This window comes from Pelophylax lessonae (assembly GCF_965119305.1).
Source record: "Pelophylax lessonae genome assembly, chromosome: 12".
NCBI lineage: Eukaryota > Metazoa > Chordata > Amphibia > Anura > Ranidae > Pelophylax > Pelophylax lessonae.
Genome location: NC_138779.1, coordinates 131,781,608 through 131,803,193, shown reverse-complemented (window position 1 = coordinate 131,803,193; position 21,586 = coordinate 131,781,608). Strand labels below are relative to the sequence as shown.

The following is a 21,586-nucleotide window of genomic DNA, read 5'->3' as shown; positions in this document are numbered from 1 at the left end:
TCATACACCAGTGCAAACAGTGAAAAAATAAAATAATAAAAAATCAGAACAGTATTCTATATAAATTAGAGTCCGATTGTGATAAAGGAGAAAACCCATGATGCTGAAACCATCCAGCAGCAAAAATGTAGCGCGACCTCCACCGTAACAATATGCCCGCTTACCAGCTTGCATGGACCTCTTATAGAGAGAGGTCAAAAGCACTTGTGGCTTATACCCAGCCAGGGCCTTTATCCATCCAAGGAAGGTATAAGATTGGCAAACCCCACAACACACACAATTCACTTTAACTGAAGTATAAAAGATTGCACTTACATTTGAAAAGTATAAAACGGCATATATAAATGAAATGCCAGCTAGCTAATACATGAACGCCCCAGGATGACATCAGAGTGGAGCGACCTGCTGACGTCACTGCGCTTCTGTGATCCCTGAAGGACGGGCGTTTGTGTATTAGCTGGCCGGGTATTCATTTATATAAGCAATTTTATGTTTTTCAAATGTAAGTACAATCTTTTATGCTACAACTAAAGTTCCATACGTCTTTACACTATGGCAAGTTTTATATCTTTCTGGGGAACTTCAATATGTGTGATACCCTGATGTTGGACTATATGCTGTATGGGTTCCGTGGAGGGCTACATCCATGATTGAGTTACGATTGCTCGCTGATCCTATGCTCTGTGAACTTTGTGTGTGGTGGGATTTGCCAATCTTATACCTTTCCTGGATGGATAAAGGCCCTGGCTGGGTATAGGCCACAAGTGCAAGATTTCTCTCTATAAGAGGCCCATGCAAGCTGGTAAGTGGGCATTTTGTTATGGTGGAGGTCACACTACATTTGTGGTGTTGGATGGTGTCAACATCATGGGAAGGATTCTCCTTTATAAAAATTGGACTCTAATTCATATAAAATACTATTCAGATTTTTTATTATTTTATGTTTTCATTATTTTTTTTCCCTGTTTGCACTGGTGTATCACTAATATCTATGATTATTTACTTGGATGGACTTTTCATATTAGGACATTCTTCCTTTACTGTTTGGATTATTTTCTATCGATATACTCAATGTATGCATAGCGCAGCTCTATTATTCATTTTAATTTTATGGAGTGTCAAAAAGCATGTGTGCATAAAAATAAATTTTGCCATTATATTACTGTAAACCCTCAGGAGGACACAATTTACCCCAAGGCATTTAACAGAACCAAGAGTTGGCAATGTGTCAGTACAATTTACCACTGTCTTTCCTACGACAATCCCTTCTAACTGTGTCCTTGAATCTCATTGACTTTATGACTTTACTTCCTTACTTTTATCTTTAATAACCTTTTTCCACTAACAATTTCCAGTTCATTCAGTATGATAAGAAGATTATCAACCAGCGTCTTGAGCGGTTTCAGAACCGAGTGGAATTTACAGGAAACCCCAGCAAAAATGACCTAACTGTGACAATTCATGATGTTCAATTGCAAGATGAAGGGGATTATCATTGTTATGTGCTGAATCCCCCAGACCGACACAAAGGCATAGGAAAGATTCATCTAGAAGTCCTAACAGAAGGTTCGTCATTCTAAATTTTTAAAGAACAGTATATCCTTTTGGGCATAGAAAACATGAAGAAACAGAGTCTGTTTCTCTATAAAATGAGCTGCATGCATACACCAGTCTCCATGAGCAGTCAACTATTTACTCTGATAGTGCTTATCTTTCCTCTGCACTTTATGACCAGTGTGTTTTTACCTCTTCTGTGTTCTCCCCTTTCAGTTCCTCCAGAAAGGGATTCAACGGTTGCCGTTTTGGTTGGAGCTTCAGTTGGAGGTTTCTTAGCTCTTGTCATTCTATTCCTGGTCGTCCTAAAATGTGTTAGAAAAAAGAAAATGCAAAATCTTAACTCAGAGGACCAAAAAACAGAGGAAGAAGTGAAGACTGATGGGGAGGGAAACCCTGAAGGCGAACTGAAAGTATGTGAACAATGAGGAGCTTGGGGAAAGGAGGGAGAGGGTGAGTAAGGAGATGGGGATCTCATATATTGATTGAGATGAAGGAAACAGAATATAAAAGTAGAACCCAAATTTCTAACTAGACATAATATACAGTTTTTGAGATCAAGAGGCCAATGAGCGCTTCCCTGTTCACTCATGACCACTTTTTCTGGTAGCTGCTTTCATGCCTGGGAAAAAAAGTAGCTGGCAAGCATCGATCACTTATTTACAGTAAAGTCTCAACAGGAACACAGCATCATGTTTTTTGGTGCAGATTAATGCTAATGAATTGTATTCTCATCTTTAGTAAAAGAAGGGGCATTTTTTGGGAGAAATCTACTATTTAGAAATAATATTTATGGTTGTTTGCTATCTGTTATTTAAAGTTGAGCAGCGTTACTTTGCTAGCCACAGGAGAAGGGAACATAATCAGGACTTTTGGTCAAAATAACAAAAGCAAGTGGGAGTAGTATCTTTGATGGTCAACAATAACAGAAATTGTAGTAAAGTCACTTTGTCACATTGACAAAATCCGAATTGCATTGAAAAAGGAGAAAATCTTCAAAATGCATACAACCATATTAGTGTAAATATAGCCCTGGTGATGGCAGAGTTTATTATCCTGAATATCAGACATGGAGTAGAGCAGCCTTTTTCAACCAGGGTGCCCAGGCACCCTGGGGTGCCTTGAGGTTTCTTCAGGGGTGCCTTGGCAAAATGCCTAACATTTGCCCCAAAATGATATACAAGCCAGCAGGTAGATGAAGCCTACCTTTTGGTTACGCAAAGCCACAAGTTTTTATTGTGCACCATTATGACCTTCTAGCCGCTGGCATCTTAACAACCAATGATGCCATCATTTGATAAGGAGGATGTTGGTCATCTGCACAGCATCCTTGTTTGACCCTCCCCAGCCCCTCTCTGTCAGTGCTGGGGTCACATTAGCTTAGTGATGGAGAAAAACTGAGGGAGAAGAGAAATACTGGAATACTATTTAGTACCAGTGTGCAAAAGTGTATTGGATTTGAAAGAATAAATCACCTCTAATGATGGGTTTCCTACATAAGTGGATGTTGCTGCATTTTGTAAAGCTATTAGAATAGTTTTTTACATTTTAGAATGAGGTGCCTTGAGATTGTCTATAATTTTAGAGAGTGTCTTGAGATTGTCCCTAATTTTAAAGGGTGCCTTGACTGAAAAAAAGTTGAGAATTACTGGAGTAATTATTAGGCAGGTAGTAAGTTCAAGCCACCAACACGTCAGTGACACTGGTATGCCAATCTATTGATGACTGATGCAAGTTCAGAATTGTGAAGGTATGTAATCGAGCTGTAATTAGAAAACTGAAACTGCACTTAGACAAAGTAGAATCCACAATGAATCAGTGATAGAAACTGTGAGATACTACTTAACACAGAACAAATTCAAATAAAATGTCAAAAAGAGCCACACTACATAACAATAATGTTCAAAAAGTTAATAAGAGTGTCCATACAAATTTTCCCTATTTAGAGATAGCTACACATAAAGTCCAAAAAAAAAAAAGAAAAAGGAAGAAGAAAACTTGTGCAAAATTGAAGTGAAAAATGATATTCTTTTCATAAATGTTCAGAAACAGTGAACCTCCATCACCACCATTGCACCCTCCAAGCCGTGACACTACCACCTTAGTAAAAAGTGCAGACTTACCGACTTCATAGGACCCTCTAATCAAAGAGAGGTCAGCAGAGCCTGTGGCCAAACAACCTGGCCAGGGTATTCTCAAGGATGTTAAATGATATTAAAAAGTGGTGCCGTCCTGCGCTCCCAAATGCTAATGTGTCAGTATCTTTTAAATCTGTTTGCAGAGCAATTTTCAGAATCAGCATATCATATCAAACCATATATACGTATGCACTTATGATGCTTATGCACTCTGCCGTGTAGTTGAGCATCATGGGAAATGTAGTTCTAAAAACATCTGGGGTGCCAAGGTTCGCCATCACTGAAATATACCATCACTGATATATACCATAAACAAAACAAAAAAAAAAATGCATCAGTCCATAAAGTGTCTTTGGTATGAATTTGCTTGCATATGCTCAATCTTTCGTAAAAAACAGGCTTGTGTTCACATATCCAAACAACTGCTTCCTTAATTAGTGTTCACCACTATGTGCTCCAATCATCCACATACATTAGTGATAATCCCCTCATCCCATGTGCCTGGGGGATAAGACCAACCAATGGTCTATATGTGCTTTTGTCCCTCTCTGGGGATCTGTTTTATACTGTTTCAATCCTTTGGTGGCAATCTTGAATTTAGAATCCTCCTTCTCTTACACGTATCTCCATATGCCCAAAATAAAAAAGAGAGAACACTGAACATAGTGCTTTATCTTTTAAAACAACCGGTTTAATAAACACTAAATATATAAACACTCACATTTTCCTGGTGCCCATAGTTCAACAAACTGTTAAAAGCATTCAGTCGTCATATAAGACATTCAGATAGTAGTTCCATGGTATGCTTACAATGCGCGCCTCAGCGTGATGACAGATTGGCCCCCTGTGGGGGCGTCTCTGATGTAAGGGCGGCTCTGTGTGGGGGGTCTCTGATGTAAGGGAGGCTCTGTGAGGGTCTCTGATGTAACGGGGGCCTCTGTGAGGGTCTCTGATGTAAGGAGGGCTCTCTGATGTAAGGGGGGCTCTGTGTGGGGGGGGGGGGGTCTCTGATGTAAGGGGGGCTCTTTGAGTGTCTCTGATGTAAGGGGGGGCTCTGTGAGGGTCTCTGATGTGAGGGGTCTCTGATGTAAGGGGGGCTCTGTGTGGGGGGTCTCTGATGTAAGGGGGCTCTGTGGGGGGTCTCTGATGTAAGGGGGGCTCTGTGTGGGGGGTCTCTGATGTAAGGGGCCTCTGTGGGGGGCCTCTGATAAAAGGGGGCTCTTATATAAGGGGGGGGCTCTGTGAGGGTCTGTGATGTAAGGGGGGCCTATGTGAGGGTCTCTGATATAAGGGGGGCCTCTGTGAGGGTCTCTGATGTAAAAGGGCTCTGTGGGGGGTCTCTAATGTAAGGGGGGCTAGGTTATTAGTGATAATAAAAAAGAAAAGTCAAATAAAGTGCAAGAAAATGTGCGGGGGGGGTTACGCGCGCGCACGGTGGGGGGGGGGGGGGCACAGGATTAGCTCACACAGGGAGCCTGAACACCTAAGGCTGGCCCTGGCCCCTTCCCTACGCAATACGCCACAGGGTCCCATGGCTTCATCAGGGGGATATTCCTGAGCTAAACACTGATTAAGGAAGCAGTCATTTGGATATGTGAACATAAGCCTGTTTTTTATAAAATATTGAGCAAATGCAAGCAAATTCATACCAAAGGACACTTTATGGACTGATGTATTGTTTGTTTTGTTTTGTTTATGATATATATGGTATGATATGATATGCTGATTCTGAAAATTGCTATGCAAACAGATTTTGGGAACAGGGATATTAGCACATTAGTATTTGCGAGCGTGGCACCACTTTTTAATATAATTTTGCACATTGATACACGTTTACAGAGTGTGTATATGTGTGAGCGATGCGCTTTGTAAGTTTTTAGTTTTGTAGTCTTATAGCACTGAATATCACAACATAGCAGTACGCAAGTACACCCATTTTTAATTCTCAAAGATGTTCCTTTAAGGACAGGAGTTTACACTAATGGTCATCTCAACATCATCTGATAAACCGAAGGAATCATTTAATTGCGGACACTGTAAAGCCTGCTTGTATGTCACCATGGTCAAGTAGTTTACAAATCATAGGGGATAGCAGGAGAGCTCAGGGTGGTGTGTTTTCAGCTTTTTAGCAGAAGTTAGAAGTTAATAGAAATATCCAGAGCTCCGGAGCTTTTAAAATGGCTCTGCTGGTCTAATGGCCACCTTGACAGCAATGACGCTTAAAAGATTTCCAGCGCATGTGCATGCAACAATGTCTGACAGCTATCTATTAGCAATGGTCTCAGGATGTCGGGCTGCTTTACTGGGGAGTCAAGGCACAGCCTGCTACAAAACCTTGGATGCCTTCCTAAAGAGTAAAAGATTCTTACAGATAGTATGAGCAATAGCTCTACTTTTACTTTCCACTGATTTTATATGTACCAGGAAATAAATAATAATACATATACATTATGTTCTTTGTCAATAAAGGGATATAGGATATTTTCCCCATATGAAAGGGTATTTTATAAATGTACAACCTCCTTTACTAATATCTTATAGAAATAAACATACCACTAAATCAGGATTCAAAGGTTGACGTAATATAGCTTGTACACGCATTTTGTTTTAGACCATATCTGAGTACTTGTCTTTTATACCTATGGTTTATGGTATATATGGTTTGATATGATATGTTGATTCTGAAAATTGCTATGCAAACAGATTTAAAGGGATACTAGCACATTAGCATTTGTGAGCGCGACACCATTATTTAACATCATTAAACATCTTTGAGAATAGCCTGGCCAGGTTGTTTGGCCAAATGTTAAATTCCTTACAAAATAGATTAGAATTTATAGAGGCATGGGAGCTCACACAATTTTCACAGTATTTTTTGTCAAATAAACATAAAATATTTTTTATCTCTTTTTTTTATTATATATCAATGAGAGGACACCATAAAACACTTGAAAATCAGCATGTAGAAAGGCAGGGTGATGTATTTTGTATTTGTTCTTTTCCTTGTGGGTACATTCAGTAGTAGAAACCTAAAGCGGATCTTCACTTCATCTGAGCACCACAAAACTAAAAACGCTATTTAATTAATTTTTAATATTCAAAGCAAACTCCCCCATCCACCCATGTCTCCATGTTTTATTTTGGTGAGGAATCACTTTGAAAAACATCCCCTAGCATGTCTGGCCGTGGTCATCTTAAGCAAGGGCAGATGATTCATGCAGCATTTACTTCCCGCCCTTAGCTCATGTATGCATGCAGGAGAGCGTGCTGAGCTGAGAAAACCTCCCTCCTCTCCTCCCCTCCTGAAGACTTCTGGGATGTATGATATCATTTGCCTAGGCATGGAAACTAGGAAGTACTTGAAGAAATGTAGAAAAAAAGTTTAAAACAAGTAAATATAATATGCTTTCCTATCTATTTACCAGGGCTAGCAGCATGAGGATTCCAATTAGTAAATGTCGATTGGTATAGTGAAGTTCCACTTTAAGCATGGAGAAAAAAAGGAATCCATCGGTTTTTGAGGGGTTTCACAACTGGACAGTTTGTGAAGTACATCCAAAAGTGGTGTAAACTCTCATGCTGTTAATTTTCGGTCTCCATCCTTCTTATAAATACCCTAAATTAAACCTGGTCTAAAAGTGCTTTTGGTACTTGCATTCGACTTCAGATGGTTAAGCTCAGTTAGCTCCCAGCACTTACGGACATCCACCAAAACCTTTCTTATTTATGTACAGGAAAAAATGAGTAGAGTAGCATGAACTATTACAAATGTTGCGTAGTCACAACATGGTTGACCAGAACTTACAAGCCATAATACACTCCACTTGACAGGTATAGCTAATGAAATCTGATGCATGCTTTGCACAAGTAGTTACTGGAATGAGAACATGGTAGATGCATCGTGTGTAATTGAAAAAGACTAAAGCCCCTTACACACGAGTAGAAATTCGGCCGGGAAATTTCTGCCGATTTTCGGATTGTTAGTATGGTGCTTCCGACAACCGACTCCGACTTTTCGGCCGAAAAAATCCTGGTGTGCAGGCTATATAATTTTTGTCGACCGTCAAAACACGTCCGATTTTCGTCTCATTAGTACAGATTTCGATGGAGAAAAATCTTATGAGCAAGACTAGGCATGCTCAGAGATGAAAGAACACATAGAAAGCAATCCAACACATGACATCACTTCTGAAGTAGAATTCTGTCGTACGGGAAAATTTGTGTGCAGTCTAGAGCACATTCCAACCAACAGACACGCACTCTGGACAAAAGACGGACGACCGGTCGGCGGAAATTCGTTGCGTGTGTACGGGGCTTAAGGGTCCATGCACACTGGCTTTAAAAAATGCTGCTTCTAGAGGAGTTTAGCATTTGGCCTGTAGAAGCAACTAATGTTATCCTATATGTCCATGCACATTAGGACGTTTAGAGGCATATTTTAGGCTCAACATTTAGAAGCAGAAAAAAACACTTCCCTTTTGAGTTTTTTAGTTCAATTTGATTTTATTGAGAAAAAGGAAGTTTTACAGAATATGGGTGAAAGCTAAGGAGCCAGGAGCAAACAGAAAAAATTCACAGCCATGTCACATAGTGAATTTCAAGTAAGTGCCTATTACAATCAATATTAATTAGTGTTGGAACGAAACAGGAACTACCAAGTCCATTGGAGTACGATTGTATCGCAACTTAACAAACAGCAGCTTGGTGTAACATGGGTCAACATAAACAAGAGAGAGGACAAATAAAGGATAACACTTCCCTTTTGAGTTTTTGAGAGCAGCTTCTGGCAAAAAAAAAAATGCTAAAGGCTCCTATACGCTTATACAAAATCGCTCTCAATGACCGATTTTTTTTTTCAGCCAAAAGAACTGGCCTTTTTTAAGCCCAGTGCACATGGACCCTTAGAAGGATGGGCTGGTGTTTAAGGAATGCAGGGAAATGTGGCTTCAAGTAAGAGATTTTCTACAAAGATGGTATGAGCAGATTTGTGAATTGCTACATGGACATTAGTATAAGAAGGGAAGAAAGTCTATGTTCTCTCCCTTTAAGATCTACTATTCACTCCAACAGTAGCCAAGCTGACAAAGCAATGCTTGCAGAATAAATTGCAGGTGATTGCTTGCACGCAGAAACTGCTTTCAGAAATCAGCTGACACCATGACTAGGGAGAAAATGATGAGGGAAAGTAGTAAGCTCTAATGCACAATAATCTTAGAGTCTCTCCCATGGTTCGTTCTCATCATTAGAAAGGTTTACTTAATAAAGATTACCAAACATTTGGAGTTGATAGTTGATAACAACTAAAAGAATATGTTTTTATTTGGGGAAAATAATTAGGAAAAAACAGGTATATAGTACTAGTAAGTGGGAATGCCAAAATGTGTTTTAATCATATGGCACAAACATGTTGACACTACTTTTAACTTCAGGCTTAATAAATTTAGTTTTATAGCTTCTGGGCTTAAGGTGTAAGGAAAGTAAAAGCAGCTGTTTTTTTCATATATGAATGCCTCAGAAGCACTCCTAAAAGCTTCACACATTAGTTTATTCAGCCATAAATAACAAATACTGCACATTTATTCATCTACCCAAAATAACGCTATTGTTTTTTTCTAAAATTGGGGTCAATCTCTACCTCGTTTCCTAGATGCAGTATTTAGTTGCTAACTGCTGGAGCATGATTTGGTCATGAAGACCACTTGCCCTAATTTTGGTCCAACACACCTTCCACACTCCTACAGTCCCCATTACTTTTAGACCCCATGATACACTCTAGGGAGATTGGTTTCTAAGTGAAGTAAGCTTCACTAGCTCACAATTGACATGGTATCATTTGAAATTCATACTACTTGTAAATGCACACAGACAGTGGCAGGACAAGGTCATCCGGTGCTCAGGGCAAAGATGTCAAAATGCGCCCCCACCTCGTTTATGATGTGCAAGCTTAGAGGATCAGGGGCATTCACCTGGAATGCTTACTTTTAATACTGGGCACTTGCTTGTGTTGTCTCTTTAAATTTTAAAAGTTTGCTATTTACAAATTGTGAGGGTAGATTCACACCAGGTGCTGTAAGGCTGTATTGGGTGGGGGAGAGAGAACACAGCCCACACCGCCTCCTGGCTCTCTCCTCCTCACCACTCACAGCGCCTGGATGACAGGTGATGGTGATGTTTTTGTACTACTTCTGTCAGCCTTGTAACTGAAGGAAGACATCCCCATCCCTATAGTAAACCATTGCGCCTAAGGCAGCCCCCCCTTACGGCCACCCCTTGTACTGGCTCTGCCCATAGATTATGGGGAAAGTATGATCTGTATCTAGCATTTGGGGTTTCTTTAATTTTCTTTAAATGTGTTAGATTACATTATTTAGGACAAACAATGGTCTGAGTAACATTCTATAAAATAAATAATATTGGAGGCCAAGATGGACATAATGAGATGCATGAATATCAACATTATGGGGCAGATTTATTAGAACTGGTGCACATAGAATCTGGTGCAACTGTGCATAGTAACCAATCAGCTTTGGTTACTATGCACAGAATAAACAGGAAAAAGTCCTTTCCTCTGATCTCGGGCATCAGGATTGGAAGTTAGTGGATACCATCCCAGTCATTTAGGCTGGAGCTAGCCCTCAACAACATAAAAATATTCACAGCCCCTAATAACTGGGCATCAATTTTACTTTAGCCTACTATATATCAAGTATTACATAAAGCTGAATTCTGTGAATTAGACAATTAGGTCTCCCCTGCACTGCAGGGGTTAAAAGCTTAACTTTAGGGGGAGATGAAGGGGATATATTCCTTACCTTTCCCCCTCTCCAGCCAGCTCTGGTGCTGTCTTCCAGCTTGTGTGCAGCCTGTCCTACAATTAAAGACCAAGTCTGAGAAGAAAATAGGAAGATACCAGTACCACATGCTTGTTTGATTCAGTGTCCTCATAGCCATAAATTAGGATTTTTACAGTTTAGTGTACTCAAGCAATAACTTGAGAAAAGTCATAAACAGCTGGAAGAAAGCAGCCCATCCAATAATTTACCTAAGCCCTGTCTGCACCCCATCCCCCCTCCCCCCATCTCCAGCCACCGTGACCCAACTATGGAAAGCAGAATGCACATCTAGAGGATCCCCGGTGTTTCATTTTTTCTCACATGCTTCCTACAATAGGTTGCTTATGTCCAGGTTTTTTTTATCTACCTTGGTTACATAAGGGCAGTTCGGTATAGAAATCATAATTTAAGGCTTCTGGCCAAAAAATGGTTGAATCCAACAAGAATATGAACTGGGTGCAAGTGTCATGCTCAGACTTCAAGTTTCTCATTCATCAGCTTCTCCAAATCAATATGATCTCCACGCTTTGCTGCCCTCATAGGACTGGGGATGCCCTGATAACATAGCGCTAGAAAAGTAAAAAAGAAGGTGCACCAGCCTAGTGCATAACCTTTATAAACTCTTTATTAATTAAAACCAAAATGGATGTATACTCACAAATGTCTGTGTGTTATAAGCTCATGAAAAACAACCAGAGACTATTTAGCCCAATCCATTGCGCACATTCTTCATCTCAGAAAGATGCCATCCTGGCTTACACGTTTCGAGTGGGTTCCCCTTTCATCAGAGTTTGGCTCTGATGAAAGAGGAAACACCTCGAAATGCATATGCCAATTGGATCCACACAGCATCTTCCCTAGGTAGGGAACATATGCGGTAGATTGGGCTACATAGTCTTTTGTTGTTTTTGATGAGCTTGTGACATAGAGTTGTTTGTGAGTATACATCCATTTTGCTTTTTATTAATAAAGAGTTTATAATGGTAATGAGCTAGGCTGGTGCACCCTCTTTCTTACTTTTCTAGTGTCATTGTTGTCAGCTCTGGGTCACTGTCATAGTGAAGACTGCAGACATGCTGAATCCAAGCAATGCAACATTTACCTTGGCCACTGATCATCTACCTAGTAAAATGTATTGTACTGTATGTGTCTCAAGTAAATTGTACTTATCAATAACCATACTGCCATATATGCACTGTTCCTTTTATTTGTCTATCTATACTATCTCTATCTATATCTATCTATACTGTTAATGGCTGATATTCTGTCTGTTTTACTTCTTTCTGACCCTGTTCATTGCCCATTTCTACAGGCGGCAATTCCTGAAGTTCTATGACCTGTCATACACACCGAAGCGGATTCCCAGAGACAAAACATTGATAACACTCTGGAATTCTTCGAAAAAATTGTTACTCTGGAATTCATTCTGAACATTACACAGCTCCAGGGAATATGGAATACATGATTTGCACCTTTACCAGACAGACTATGGGAACCCTTCTCCTGTGTATGATCCCAACAGTGTGGAAGAACTCTTTTTTACCTCTGATGGTTTGAATGCACTATTTTTGGTTTCTTGTCAGGTGGGAGCTTGATTACAAGCCAGAACTGATAGAAAGCACTGTAAAAGTCCTTTCACACGGTTAGAGTCCGATGAGGTCAGTTCTCTGTGATCGATCCGCCGATCCCCGCTGAGCAGGCGGATGACAGCTCCGCCTCCGCTCTGTTTGCGGAGACAGAGCTGTCAGATCCCCCCTGTCCTCTATGGGGGACCACCTGTCCGTTCTCATCCGATCCCCCAGATGGATGCAAAATAGGGTTTCCATCCGCTCCGGATTTCACGGACAGAATCGGAAGCGGATAGCAGCGGGTGTCAGCAGAGATGTCTCCGCTGACATCCGCTGCCCCATAGGGATGCATGGAGCATCTGATCAGGTCCGCCTGAAAAACTGACAGGCGGATCTGATCGGATCGCCTGTGTGAAAGGACCCTAAGGTCATAAGAAATCCTATAGGGGTTGATTTACTAAAACTGGAGAGTGCAAGAATTCTTGCAGCTGTGCATGGTGGCCAATCCACTTCTAACTTTAGCTTGTTAATTAGGCTTTGACCATAAAACCTGGAAGCTGATTGGTTTCTATGCAAAGCTGAACCAGATTTTGCACTTTACAGTTTTAGTAAATCAACCCCATAGAGACTTTTATTTCTGACCTCTCCATTTGAAAGTACTTGTTGCCTGGCTGTCAAGCTGATCCACTGAATGTAAAAATTGTCGCAGGCCTAGAACAATGATACAGTTCAGGAGTTCTGACTTTTGCCTGGATTTTTAATAATTACTTGTTCAGAGTCATTGAGGTTGATGTACTAAAAGCAAACAGGCTGTTTTACTTTGCAAGCAAAAGTTCCCTTAGTTTAAATAATGAGCTGAATTCCAACATCCATTCATGTGCAAGCAGAAATAGTGTTGTTTTTCTTTTGTTATCCTTGCATGTGAATGGGTATTCTTTACAAAGTTAAATTGAACCACATTCACTAAGCTAAGGGAAAACTCCCTTGTAAAGCGAGCAGCCTACTTATCTTTAGTAAATCAACTCAGAAGGTACTGGAGCCAGAAACAATAAGGAAACTGGTATTTTTAGATGGGAAATGGCAGGCTCTGTATTTCTCTCAGTGCGGGTTTATTATGTGTACATGATCTTGACAGATGAATGAATTTCAACTGTGTAAAGACGTATTATCATTGGAAACAGGGATTCAGTTTTCCTGCAATGCAAGAGTCATTGAGAACAGGGAACCTCTAATAAATTACACAAAAGCTGTTATTAAATTGGTTTCCTAAGTGTGGGCATTAGGTCCTCCTTTTGGATTGTTTTTCCAGAGGCTGTTTAGAGTCAGAATAGAGGCATTCAGGAAACGATTATTCCACCACCCAAATGCCTTTTTTTTCAATTCAAGGGGGGATTTTACATTGATTTACCATTAGGGACCGACCGATTATCGGCACTACTGATGTATCGGGGGCAGATATGCCCTTTCCCCGATATATCGGAATCGGCCCCTGAGATTACCGATATTGCCGATATTTAGGGAAAGTGCTGTACCGGAGTGATGCCTGCAGCCAGAGGCATCACCCCGGTACCGGTGTCCATAGCCGACGGTCGGCTGTCTTGTAAAGACAACCAATGCCGCTGAGAAGCCACTTGGCTGTAATTACAAGGAGCGGGAGGGGATGTTCCTCCCCTCCCGCCCCCTTCCACGGCTCGCCCGGGTCTCCCGTCCCACCGGGAGACCAGGGCACCCTACCTGCACCGCCGCCGAAGAGAAGACCCGATCAAAGTCGCATTCGGCTCTGTTCGGGTCTCCATGTAAAAAAAAACGGAAGTGATGTCATGACATCATTTCCGGGTACTCGGCGCCAGATTAAAAAAACTGAAAGCATTCAAAACAGCCAAACTTGGCGTTTTTAATGCTTTTCAGTGCCGAGGAGGGGTTTGGGGTTTTTTAGAAACCCAGATCCTTCCACTAGGAGCACCTGTGAAGAAAAAAAAAAAAAAAAATGTTTTCGATACCGATATCTGATGACCAAAATATCGGTATCGGCATTAAAAAAAACGATATCAGTCGATCACTATTTACCATGCTACAACTGTGTGCCAAGCATTCGGTGTGCGGTTCAACTGTGGTCCTATTGACTTCAATAGGCAAGTTTTGCAAGCGGTGCCACTTGCCAAACTTATCACACTGAGTTAAAATTTAAGCATCGCATCCACAGCAATGTGAACAGACCCAAGAGCCTGTCATGTCACATTGAAAGTGGGCAGTCGGTAGTTGGTAATAACGTTGATCAATCACCTGTTTTTACCGCCTTCTTCCCCTGGCTGCACGCGTGATTTTAGCTTTACTGAGTACATCCGAAAACAGCCTTCCCTGATTTTACGCAAAGTAAATATTTCCCTTATATTTTATTCATTTCATTTCATTTTTGGATTGTGCCTGCATTTGTTGTTGAACAAAGGGGAAATTGTTGCCAACAGCAATCAATAAGGTTTACCATTCTATGGAAAAGAAAAAACACGGATTCTGTTTGGCTGTCTGGGGCAACAATTTAACTTTGGCGCTTCTATATTATATTATATATATATATATATATATATATATATATATATATATATATATATATAATGATATATATATATATAATGATATACATATATTATATATATATATATATATATATATATATATATATATATATATATATATCATTATTCCTGTTTTTTTAAATCAACCTAAAGAGAATCTGTGCTTTGCTTGTGCAGGGCACGACAAAAGGTTCACTTACTTCCACTCTTTTCAGCATACTTACCTTCTCTTTCCTTGACCTACCCCTCTGTTTAGTGGCTAAAAGTGAATACAGGAAGTCCTGTGTAGGCTCCAATTTACAGCTTGGAGCATACACATATATAAGGACTCCTTACTGCCACCATATGATAAAGCTGGGCCAATCATTCAACTCCAGCACTTACATATTGACGGGAGTAGAGAGATCCACATGCTGCCCCATACCCTGGAAGTACAGGGTATTTCTATTTGCTTCCTGTATGGACAAAACAATGGTTTGCTTGCATTAACAATAAGATTAACTAAAATATGTTCTATGACATGTTGAAGTACATGTCCCATAAATGCAAATACACTGCCAATAACGTTAATAAGGGTCTCTCAAGTTTAGCAATTTTTTTAAAATGATATTTTCAAAAGTGGCATTCCTACAGAAAAATGCCTATTGTATGTGCAATACTAAATAATGAAAACCTTCTATATCTTTATATAGGGATTTACTGAGCTCCTATGTATGTGCAATAATGGCCAATTATCAGCACACACGTTTATTGTATGTGTGAGTCCGTAGGAGTTCATAAGGGTTGGTGTGTAAACTGTGGCCTTTATTTAATACCCGAGTGTAAAGAGCACTGATTTGCAGTACTGAGAGATAGGTTTAATTAAAGTGGACCTTGCACTCCAAAGCTGCATTAAATTAAAAAATAAAAATAAATTAGTTGACATACACATTCTCCCTGGCTATCATAGCACAGTGAAGTCCCCACAGTGTGCCAACAGGATCTCTGGGAATGCTAAGCACAGTGCAGGATAACCTTCTCACTGAGATATGGACTACTCACCATTCCCCAGGATCCAGCTGGAAAGATGGTATCACCCTTGCCGGAAGCTGGGGGAAGGTAAGTATTGTATATTGTCCAAACTTTTTCTAAATGTAATTCAGCGTATCGGGAAAGTGACTTTGCTATTTACATGCAAGGTCCTCTTTAATCTAACTACACTAGCTAAATGCGAATTAGTTTGATGCTGTGGAATAGTAAATTTTATTCCTCTTTGCCCCATTTTATTAAATGACACCCTTGGAGATTTATTAAAAAAAGATGGTGCCAGGAGCAGTGATGTGTATGTCACCTATTGTAACCAATCAGATGTTAGCTTTTATCAGTATTACATTTCTGCTTGGCTGGTATGCTACTGCACTTTATTATGCTACGAAATAAAGTGTGACGCCATATCTGTTTTTGTAACTATTGTCAAATGAGTTTGCTTGTGTTCGGTACACTATGTTAAACACTAATGCACCAAATAGCATAGACTCCTAAAGGACATTTGAAGCCAGTCACAGACGCACTAATCACAAACACAGACATTTATGCTTGAGCCAAAACACATTATACACAGCAGAAGGGTCTGGCAACATATTGTATATAAGTACTGCATGCCTAGGCTATGGGTAAAAAAAAGGTTTACACTGTGTATTTATGATAAAGCTGCAAGGGTGTCTTGTAGATGGCTGATGCAAAACAGGACAACGAGAAGTCAATGCCAATTAAAACATTAACTTATGTTTGCTCGTATTTTAAGCTTTGCACTGTTTGACACAGTACTTAGCTGTTCACAATATTACCATTATTTCAGAGATAATAAAATATTTAAGTCTAAACTTTGTCCTAATGTGTTTTGTACGCTTTCTCATTTGTTGGCAGATTGCTGCATAGGTAATCCAAGCTCTTCCAAAAAGCGCTCCACATAATGAATTATATAAATAACAGTTCTATTCATACTGTCTACATTAAAGTGGTTATAAACTCAAAATGTTTTTTTATTTTTTTTCACCTTAATGCATTCCCTGCTTTAAAGGGTAACTCCACTTTCATGGGAAAAAAATATCAAATAAAAAAATAATAATATAGCATATACAATACATATTCAAGTCATATTGTAATTTGGCTACCTGGAGCCGTTCTGTACACAGAATGTGTATTTATGATAAAGCTGTAAGGGTGTCTTGTAGATGGCTGATGCAAACAGGACAACGAGAAGCCAATGATAATTAAAATATTAACTTATGTTTTATTTTATGGTTGGGTTTTTTTTGCTTTTTTTTGGTTGAGCCAAATGGACTTGTGTCTTTTTTCAACCTGACTAACCATGTAACTATGTTTGCTCGTCTTTTAAGCTTTGCACTGTTTGACACAGTACTTAGCTGTTCACAATATTACCATTATTTCAGAGATAATAAAATATTTAAGTCTAAAATTTTCCTTTTCAATCTGCAGCTCTGTAATTTCCTGCAAAGTGCAATGCAATTTGGCTACCTGGAAGTGTTCTGTACACAGAATGTGTACAGAACACCACCCAGAAACATAATTTCCTGCCTGTGTGATTGGCTCACTGATTTTCCCAGAAGTCTTACCTTCTCTTTCCTTGCCCTACCCCTCTGTTTAGTGGGTACTAAGATACAAGTCAGATTTCAGGCATCCCCTGGAACAAAAATGTCATTTTTGGTAAGATATTGCCATCATGAAATAACGTCCAAAGGGATGCAGACCCTGCAAGTTTCCTCATTAGAGCCCTGATTCTGCAGCAGCTGGTTGATAATTATGAAACCACTCCCATTAGACTCATTTAGCACATGGGCACAAAGAAACACACAGGGATTTCTTCAGAATAACATAAGGTAGAAATCTGCAACAAAGTTTGTTAAAAAATCTTTGCAATGTACATCGATCACCCGTGTTTTTTTCTCATCAAAAGTGGAGTTACCCTTTAAGGTAAAAAAACACCCCACTACCTGTTCTACCCCACTCCTCTGACCCTAAACACGTACCTTCTCACTGCTCCAGTGCTGTCCTGGCTGTAGCATTGCTTCCCTGACCTCCCGGTCTTACTGGAGTCACTGCAGGAGCCGTTGCTGTCAGTCAGGTTCCTGTAAGGAGGGAGCGGGGATGTGGATTTCTGGTGCTGTGTTTGTCTATTGAGGCACACAGCCTGACTCGGGAGCACATGCACACAGGTGCCCCCTTAGCACCCGGCTTGCTAAGGAGGCACTGGGGCAGAGAGAAATGGACAGTGCCGGTGGGGGACTGCCAAAGAGGAGGTAAGGGACCGCTCTGCACAATATCATTGCACAGAGCAGGTAAGTATTACTTCTTTTTAAAATAAAACAAATTACCTTTAATATAATTTAAGTACAAAAAAATGTATAAATGAGCTTGAAAAAAATATTTTCTTTGCTTTTTCAAGTCTTCCACCTTTAAACTCACATCTCTGTAGATTTTTTCAGAAAGATTGAAAGAGGAGTGACACAAGTGTAAAGGTTCAAACATAGTGATGATAATAATACTCTCTATACAGCAGTCAAAGTGTTTTTGAGCTCTACTAGGCACCTTTATCAAGATTGGAAATGGAGGTTGGAATAAAAGTTAGACTTGGGAAGTACATCTTTTAAATACACAGTTTTGTAGAGAAAAAAAATCTGTTCCAGTCATGGGTTTGGCTACCAACACTGTTTCAAGAGCCCCTAAGGGCTCCAGGATGCCAGAGAGCCGCCTAACATCAACCTATCAAACACCAGAGGATATATCTAACAATGACACCATATCAAGTCAAGGGATCCAGCACTGTCAAAACCCTTCTCTTTGGATGTTTATTCAAATTTTTAAAATCAAAAGCCGGGTCACATATATTACAGCAGTTTAACTTTTTTACCTTGCCACCGGCAGTAACGCCAGCAGTCTCAAAGTGAAGGTTGTGCTGCTTGGTTTGAATTTATGGCTCTCAAATTCTAGTAAAGTAAGGCACTGTTATATACAAATCCCATGTGAATCAAATACCATATAAAGTGCAAAGTGCCAATAAAAAACCGATGTGAACTGCATATGCAACAGTCTGATATTATGTGCTCAAAAAAAATTGTTTAAAATAAAATACAAAGTAAAAACGTGTTAAACGACACAAATGTTTGATACCTAGAAAATCCAAAATTAGACCTCAATAATTGAGATCCCTAACATCCATTTATCAAAAACAATTTGTTGTTGGCAAATAAGGCAAAGAGGTTGTACAGTGACAAGGAATAAGGATACAACAATTATATCTAAAAAAGGAAAAATAGAAAAAAGCCCTAAATTATCATATTTAAAAAAAAAAAAAAGTTTAGAATTATTTAAAGAAAAAAAGTTTTCAGTACAATGAAATTAAAATGTTAATCAAAAATTAAGGAGGAGATATTTTAAAATGTATTTATAGGTAAAGATTACCCATAAACTTTTTAATAATAAAGATACATTAAAATAAAGAAAGTAAAAAGGGGGTAGGGGGGAGAGTGAAAAAAAAGGGGGGGGGGGTAGGATGATTGAAGTTTCATAAATGTGTAAACATGAAGAAAATTAAACAGAGAGTGATGTGGAATCAGGATTAGGTGCATTATTATATTGCAACCATGGTGTCCGTACTTCAAGAAAGTTTGAGTGTGTGATAATTAGAATAGAAGTACGTTTTTCATGAACTATGATTCCCATGATATGTTGTTCGATCGCAAAACTCAAGTTTGGGTCCCTCCAAGCTTTTGCAATAACCTGGAGTGTAGCCAAAAATATGAAGGACAATAATTTCCTTTATGATTTGGTAAAACCAGAAATCAATCTATGGAAAATAGCACCCTGTGGTGAACGAATCAAAGTTTGTTTTTTTAAACTTCATTTATCAAATTATATGTGTGCAATTATAATAACTGAACAATGGGGCACTGCTACTAGGACCCTCCTAGGTAGGTGCTAGAGAGAGAGAGCATAGTTTTGGATCCTTTCTGCTTACCAGAAGGATTGCCGGGTAAATATATTATGTTCTCTGCCTACCAGAGAGCAGGAAATATTAGTGAGGTCTGCTCAAAGTGCAGAGGATGCAACTCAGTTTTTCTCAATTGTTTCCCACTGATCCAATAGGGAGGCTTATGGGACAGTGGGAGGAAACCTGACAAATGAGTGCACAGGCATTTAGTACAGCCCTGGTGATTGGCAGAGGAAAGTGCCTCCATGCATGCTGGGATACTGTATAAATGCCAGGGGCACATCTGGGGTCTTTCAGCTGGAGAATGAAGTCCCAGGGGGAAGGGGCGGCTGCCCACCCTCTGTAGAAGTTGCCATGTGGCCTCAAGTGGTCAACCTGAGGGCCTAAAGAGCTAGAGAGGAACTGAACCTGGAGGTCCTGTAAAGATGACTGGAAGGGAGATACTGGAAGCATCTGATTCTGCATACAGCGAGTACAGATCTGTGTCAAGGGGCCTGACCTGAGGGGGGGGGGCCATCCCTACAACTAGAATAGTCAAGTAAAGGAGATGCTAGAGAGTATCCTGTAGATAATGTAGTTCACCAAGTCTATTGTTGCAGAAAGAGCAAGGAGATTTAATCCTTTCTGTACATGTGGCAGTAAGGTCAAGCAGTGCTTCCACAAGCAACCTGGTGAGGCCAAGTGAGAATTGTCCTTATCAACTGTATATAGTTCCAGGTGGGAGTATCCCACTATTCCCATCCAAGTTCCACAATAAATACTAAAAACCAACACCCCTGGACTGTTTATTGAGTAATGAGCCATTGGGAGTAAGGATGAATGTGTGAACTGCACCCCTAGTGACTGCCTGCTGGTAATCAGAGGAGGGCCAACAAGTCATCATACAGCTAGCCCTACGGGGACAGTGTTACATATATGAATTAGTGTACCAGGAGAATTGCAGCCACCGAAGCACAAAGGGGAAACAAATGGTGTAAAATTAGCTAGAAAAGCTTGGGGCATATATCAGCAGAATAATATTTTGTAGGCATTTTCCTGGGCTAGGACATTGATGGAACAACAGGCTGTTGCTGACCAAATTCTACTCCATTTAGAGATATGCAAAGATTCTCCTATATCAAGTTCCCAATTGAGAACATATTGAGGCTTAGAGCTAGTTGCAGGACAAACTTAGGCTGAATATAAAAGAGAAATCAGGCCAGTGGAGTGTGGAGCATTTTTACATTTATTTTCAAAGGGGGTTAGGATGGTATGGCAAGCCTGAATGTTGTTAAGAAGTTTGCAGATATAACAATTAAACGAGAATATTCAGAGGCAGGAAGTTTCCAATGTTCCTGAAAGTATGTACATGATAATTCCATCAGAATTTAATAGTTTGTGTACATACTTTATACCTCTGTTCGGCCACTATTTAAAAGCACAGAGATCTTCAAATTCAGGAGGGAACATAGGAATTATACAGTAGGCCTGAGAGGGAAAGATGTGGGGATATTAGTTGGCTGGAATATTTAGTAGAGTCTCGATGTTTTAGAGATAATTGCAAAGTGGAATCAGCTATATGAGGGTGAAGTTTTGGGAGTATTAAAATTAAAATGTAGATTGGTATGGGAGAGCAATTTAAAATGTTAAGATGGATCCAAATTGGTAACTCCAATGATAGCATAGAAACGTTAAGGGCGCTATTTAGGTCGTTTGATAGTATTTGGTGATGTTGGGTACATTAGGACTACCAAATTACTTTTTCCTATATAATAAATGGCCCGCTAGAATGTGGTTTCTTGGCTCCTCATATGAAATTCTGTATTTTACATTGTTCAATTCTGAGGATATGTATGGGTATAGGAACAGGTAGGACCCTAAAAAAATATATTAGTTTAGGAAGATATGTCATTTGAATGGCAAAATTTTTGTCAAACCATGATAAGGTGTG

At 39.8% G+C, this 21,586-nt stretch overlaps 1 protein-coding gene and 1 long non-coding RNA gene across 3 annotated transcripts in view; one reads left to right on the top strand and one right to left on the bottom strand.

Moving 5' to 3' along the window:
- SCN2B (sodium voltage-gated channel beta subunit 2) overlaps nucleotides 1-12,146 on the top strand; it is a 45,083-nt gene extending 32,937 nt beyond the window's left edge. Inside the window, exons 3-5 of one of the 2 annotated variants that reach the window (XM_082273399.1) lie at nucleotides 1,356-1,566; nucleotides 1,771-1,967; nucleotides 11,838-12,146. In XM_082273399.1, the coding sequence (XP_082129525.1) occupies nucleotides 1,356-1,566; nucleotides 1,771-1,967; nucleotides 11,838-11,861 (432 nt within the window). In that variant the 3' untranslated portion in view covers nucleotides 11,862-12,146. Of the gene's footprint in view, nucleotides 1-1,355; nucleotides 1,567-1,770; nucleotides 2,008-11,837 lie in introns of both variants that reach the window. The other variant, XM_082273400.1, reaches the window with a different exon arrangement.
- The window catches only part of LOC309567890, a 110,794-nt gene that overhangs the window by 33,343 nt on the left and 55,865 nt on the right, over nucleotides 1-21,586 (bottom strand). Inside the window, exon 3 of the long non-coding RNA XR_014225969.1 lies at nucleotides 1,747-1,859. This is a non-coding gene — a long non-coding RNA (uncharacterized lncRNA). The remainder of the gene's footprint in view (nucleotides 1-1,746; nucleotides 1,860-21,586) is intronic.